At 31.0% G+C, this 5,170-nt stretch overlaps 1 protein-coding gene across 1 annotated transcript; it reads left to right on the forward strand.

Moving 5' to 3' along the window:
* Positions 1-1,891: 1,891 nt before the first annotated feature.
* On the forward strand, positions 1,892-3,430 carry LOC126727196 (peroxidase 27-like). Its single transcript, XM_050432749.1, has 4 exons — positions 1,892-2,170; positions 2,253-2,438; positions 2,536-2,701; positions 2,845-3,430. Exons 1-4 carry the CDS (start codon positions 1,949-1,951, stop codon positions 3,258-3,260), a joined length of 990 nt encoding a protein of 329 aa, XP_050288706.1. The 5' UTR covers positions 1,892-1,948; the 3' UTR covers positions 3,261-3,430.
* The last annotated feature ends 1,740 nt before the right edge of the window (positions 3,431-5,170 follow it).

Raw genomic sequence — 5,170 nt, forward strand, 5'->3', positions numbered from 1 at the left:
TGATTAGACAATCGTATTTAAAGGATCACAATAATTGCAACAGTTATTATCTTCAGCAGGGAAAATCAAATTCTTGTGCAAAACTCCTAACACAATGCATGTTTATCTAAGATGCCTTGAAGGTGCTATGGAATAGAAGATAAGTACTTCAAAACCCTAGGGTTAATTAGGGTTATATATCCATAAAATCTTGATATTCGAGTAATGATTGATGATAAATCATCAAAGCACCTTAGATAACTATAAGAATCTGATCTTAGAGTTGATGTTTGACTTTGAAAGCAGGAGCATGAGCCATGAGAATGTCAAGTGCCAGTTGTACTTCGGCTCTCTAAATTAGAAAATGACTTTAGCTAACACACGCAATCATCCTTTGGGCGTAGGTGATGCTCTGTATATCTATATAGCATGGTCAACTGTCCTCTCACATCTTAGAGTTAGTTTACATGATTGTACAGATTCAATTTTTTTTCTTTCAAAAAAAAAATTATATATTTTACTATATAATTTTTCTTTAAAAGGTGGCTTAAATTAAATATTGGTTCTTTCTCAAATAATAATAATAATAATAAATATTGGTTCTTCAACGAGCAAAACTTAAAGGGCACAAGTTAAAAACTAATAAATACTCAATTATGAGATGTAATGAATACTTTTCAAAAAGTAAAAAAAAAAAAAAAAAAAAAAATATATATATATATATATATATATACCTATGTTAATGATTCATTAGCTTACGTATACAAGTTCATTGTGGTTGTGTGTACTTCTTTTGGGTATATGTATACAATTTACTTTAATTTTTTGAAATATGTATACAAACGTTAAATTAATGTATCTTAACCGTTGCTCTTAGTGTATTCATTAAAAAATCCATCAATTATCAATTAGCAAGTTTTGTAATTTTCACAACTATCCAATTGACTTAAATTAATTATTACATAATAAAAACAAAATGGAACTACACTACTTCACAACTTGTTAGGCCATTCGCATCAACTCATGTAAAAATTTGTCTATTTTTTAGATATCTTACTCTTTTTTTTTTTTTTTTTTTACATACTTTTAAAAATATGCCACATCAAAATATCTATTTTACACTACATTTCATTAAAATATCAATTTTTCTTAATTTTTAAAAATTATTTCTCTTTCTTCACACACAACTACCAACATTCATTCTCTTCCATTAGTCTCCAAATAGATAAAAAAAGAATAAAAAATTAAATACAAAATGAATAATACTAGTGTAAATTTACATAATCATTGAAAGTTATAACAACTATATATTTTTACACAATTTTTTTTTTAATTTAACGTGGATAAATTTTCGGCATAATTGGCTAAAATGTAAAATGTAGTCAATTTTTTTTAAAAAAAAATAAAAAAATTAATTATACAAGCACATGTACAAGTGCTCTTAACATCAGTAAGTGCAATATCATGCGATATGATAGAGCACTTCCACAAGTTGTTTGCTAATATTACACCTTTTTATTTTAAGAGCTCGTTTCAGTTCCATAGATGATAGAGAAGCATCATGAAAAATTGTGCCTATTAAGAACTAACAATTAATACAATATACCTGTACACAAATTTTCACAATTACTAGAAGAACAAGTTGTATTTGGTCGCTTAACATCAATTTTTTACTCCCCACTACTATTGACCCTCATTCTCTTAACATGTACAGCAATCATAATTTTTTGAGTTCAACAATTGGTTAAAATGTTCCCTCACATCAACAGCTATAGCTCAATGAAAAGAAATCAGAAAATTATTTAATCATGGACTTATTCCTTCGTTTTTTAATTTCAGTCAGCCAATAGCCATGTGATGACAGAATTTCCTTGAAATCTGCTAGTTTTGGTTCAATATAAAATCGCACATACGTTGCACAGTATCTCAGAACCAAAAACCAAAGCATTATCAGCTTTCTCTTTTCGATATGTCTACGTCAAAGCTTTTCTCTTCTTTCTTTCTCTGTTTCATGTTTGTTCTTTTTGTCCTAGACCCCGCAAATGCACAGGGACTAAAAGTTGGGTTTTATGCAAAGACGTGCCCAGAAGCCGAGTTCATAGTTAAAAAGGTTATAACTCAAACTATGTCAGTAGCACCTTCACTTGCTGGCCCTTTGCTGAGAATGCACTTCCACGATTGCTTCGTTAGGGTACGTAACTGAATGTCTCGTATTTGTTTTGTACTATTTTCTTTGTCTCTTTTTTTTAACACATATGGCTTTGTCTAAATAGGGTTGTGATGGCTCTGTGCTTTTGAATTCTTCAACAAAACAAGCTGAAAAAGACGCAGTTCCGAATCTTAGCCTTCGGGGATTTCAAATTATCGATAATGTCAAGTCTGCACTTGAAAAAGCGTGTCCTGGTGTAGTTTCATGTGCAGACATCGTGGCTTTAGTAGCTAGGGATGTGGTTGCCGCGGTAAAAAAACACCTATTTCCCTCCAATTAATTTGTTAATAAATTTAGTGTTTCTTGTAACATAATATATAATTATATGGAATTTATAATTCTTTCAGAGTAAGGGACCATCCTGGGAAGTTGAAACTGGAAGAAGAGATGGAAGAATCTCAAACTTGATAGAGGCCCTGCTAAATCTAATTCCGCCGTTTGCTAACATTACTATATTGAAAAATGATTTCCTACAAAAGGGTCTAAGTGTAAAAGACCTAGTAGTGTTGTCAGGTACTTAAACACCAAGCAATATTATTATTATTATTATTATTAATTTATTGTGTAGAATTATAGTTTTTAGTAAAAAAAAAAAAAAAGTTTATATTTACTTAGAAATGTCACTAATTTAATTAGTTGTTTTGTTATTAATTCAGGTGGACACACAATTGGGACTTCTCACTGCTCTTCCTTCACTAACCGTCTTTACAACTTCACCGGAAAGGGCATCGTGGGCGATGCCGATCCTACATTGGATCCCAACTATGTTTTAAGATTGAAGAGCAGATGCAAGCCAAACGATGTGACTACACTGGTAGAAATGGATCCAGGAAGCTTCAAGACATTTGATGAAGATTACTACACTCTTGTGGCTAAGAGAAGGGGTCTCTTCCAATCAGATTCAGCTCTTCTTAATGATCCTGAGACGAAAGCGTATGTCAAACTTCAAGCCTCTACTCATGGATCTACTTTCTTTAAAGACTTTGGAGTATCAATGGTGAATATGGGTCGGATTGGAGTTCTCACAGGAAATGCTGGTGAAATCAGGAAACAATGCAGCAGGGTTAACTAATTAAGGACTAGGTGATTAAACCTAGCTAAGAACAGAAATGCAAGAAGTTTCTTACATTGTCACGGTTGTGCTCTTAAATAAACTGGGTTTTTCAATGTTATATGAGCTTTATTAATATTGTTTGGTCATTCCAAAATTAAATTTCAGAAATAAAATTTTTGTTTGATTGGCTTTTGAAGTCTTCAATTTGTGTAGTGTTTTTCTCATGTGGGTTTTTCCAACTAGACTTACCAGTGCTTGGTGGCATAAAGAGTCACAAGATTCTTCATGCATTATTTAACAATTTCATATGGGTCTAAACTTATGATTCACTATTTAGAGATTGAAAACAGCTAAATAAATTCAACTGTATAATAGGAACTCTTTAAATCTAACGGGCCATTTATTTTATTTTTTTTGGATAATAAATTTAATTTGCACGTCCGAAGTTGGCGAGTGGGGACGTGAACTTATCAAATTTATTTTAATTGACTATGTAAAGTCTATGTTAATTAGCTTAATTCAGTGTAAAATTTGTACATATTTTTATTTTTATTTTAATATATTTTTCCAGAACTTAATTGTAATAAGGATGGATGTATTTGAGCCTCATTTACTATTTGGAAAGTTGCCTTTAGAATCTGTACGTTGTTAGACCTCTTAACACAAGTTGTTTAACTTAGTTATTTAGTCAAGTGATTACTTAGATAAATTATTCAGTTTTTGGTTAACACAATAATATTATATCATGCAAATAAAGCAGAAATATAAAGTACACCACGATATGATGACTCAGGAAAACTTAACTAGTAAAAAATTAGAGGAGAATTTAACCTATCTATCCTCAAAGTAAAAACAAATCCACTAAAAAAGAATTGAAGTTTTTATAATAGAACTTAGACTACTAATATCCTATTGCTACCTTGAGTAGAAAGCTTGCTACTTTGAGTAGAAAACTTACTATCACAACCACGTAATAGCTTCAAGTCCACGGACTATTTCTTTTTTTGACCTGCAGCAACGACAAGTTCTCCTACTTGTGACTTTGAGACTCCACTCAAAATTTTTAGATCTTCTTTAATGTTCTTTATGCAGCAACTGAAGAGATCATCAAGTTTTTGACACAAATCTTAATCTTGATAACTCTGTGTGTGTATGAAGGTAAACATCTTTAGATCTTATAGAAGATTCAACACACAACTCTCAAAAGACCTCTAAAACGTAGCTAGGGTTTTTCCATTTATACTTGGAGTGAAATACAAAACCCTACACGTCATATGGGCTTGGGCTGAATTGAAATTTCTGCAGAAAATTAAATCTGCATGAGTTTCAATCGATTGAGTCTAATTTTCGATCGATCAAGCCTAGTAGATTTTGTCCAATAAATCCTGCAATCACTTAATTCCAATTTTACATTAAATCACATTTCGAGAAAGCCTAAACCTAGACTCTATGTTTTGATCATGGTTTGCCAACATAATACATATTGACGTTCTAATACATTAGTTCCTAAAGTATTAGAACCTAACAAACTCCCCATTTGGTAATCCGTGACAAATCATATTACAAAAAGTAAAATGCCCAAAGTAAAACAGCCCAATCAATTAAAAAGCCCTAATTACAATTCAACCTAACCACTATCTATTAGTTGGAAAAGTAGACAGCAGTCACGATTGAATTAACCTGTAAATTCCTGAAACACTAAACAAACACATAAACGCATTTATGGAAAATACAAGTAAAACATAATAGACTTCTTGATTTCAAAAAACATAAAATAAAAAGACATATATCATGAATAACCTAATAATATAAATCAAAATCAATGTACCATATGTGAAACAAGAAACATAAATAAAACACAAAAGCAAAAACAACAATGTCTCCCCCTAACATATACAAGCCATAACAAAAATAAAAACATCAAAGCA

Source organism: Quercus robur, chromosome 5 (genome assembly GCF_932294415.1).
Source record: "Quercus robur chromosome 5, dhQueRobu3.1, whole genome shotgun sequence".
NCBI lineage: Eukaryota > Viridiplantae > Streptophyta > Magnoliopsida > Fagales > Fagaceae > Quercus > Quercus robur.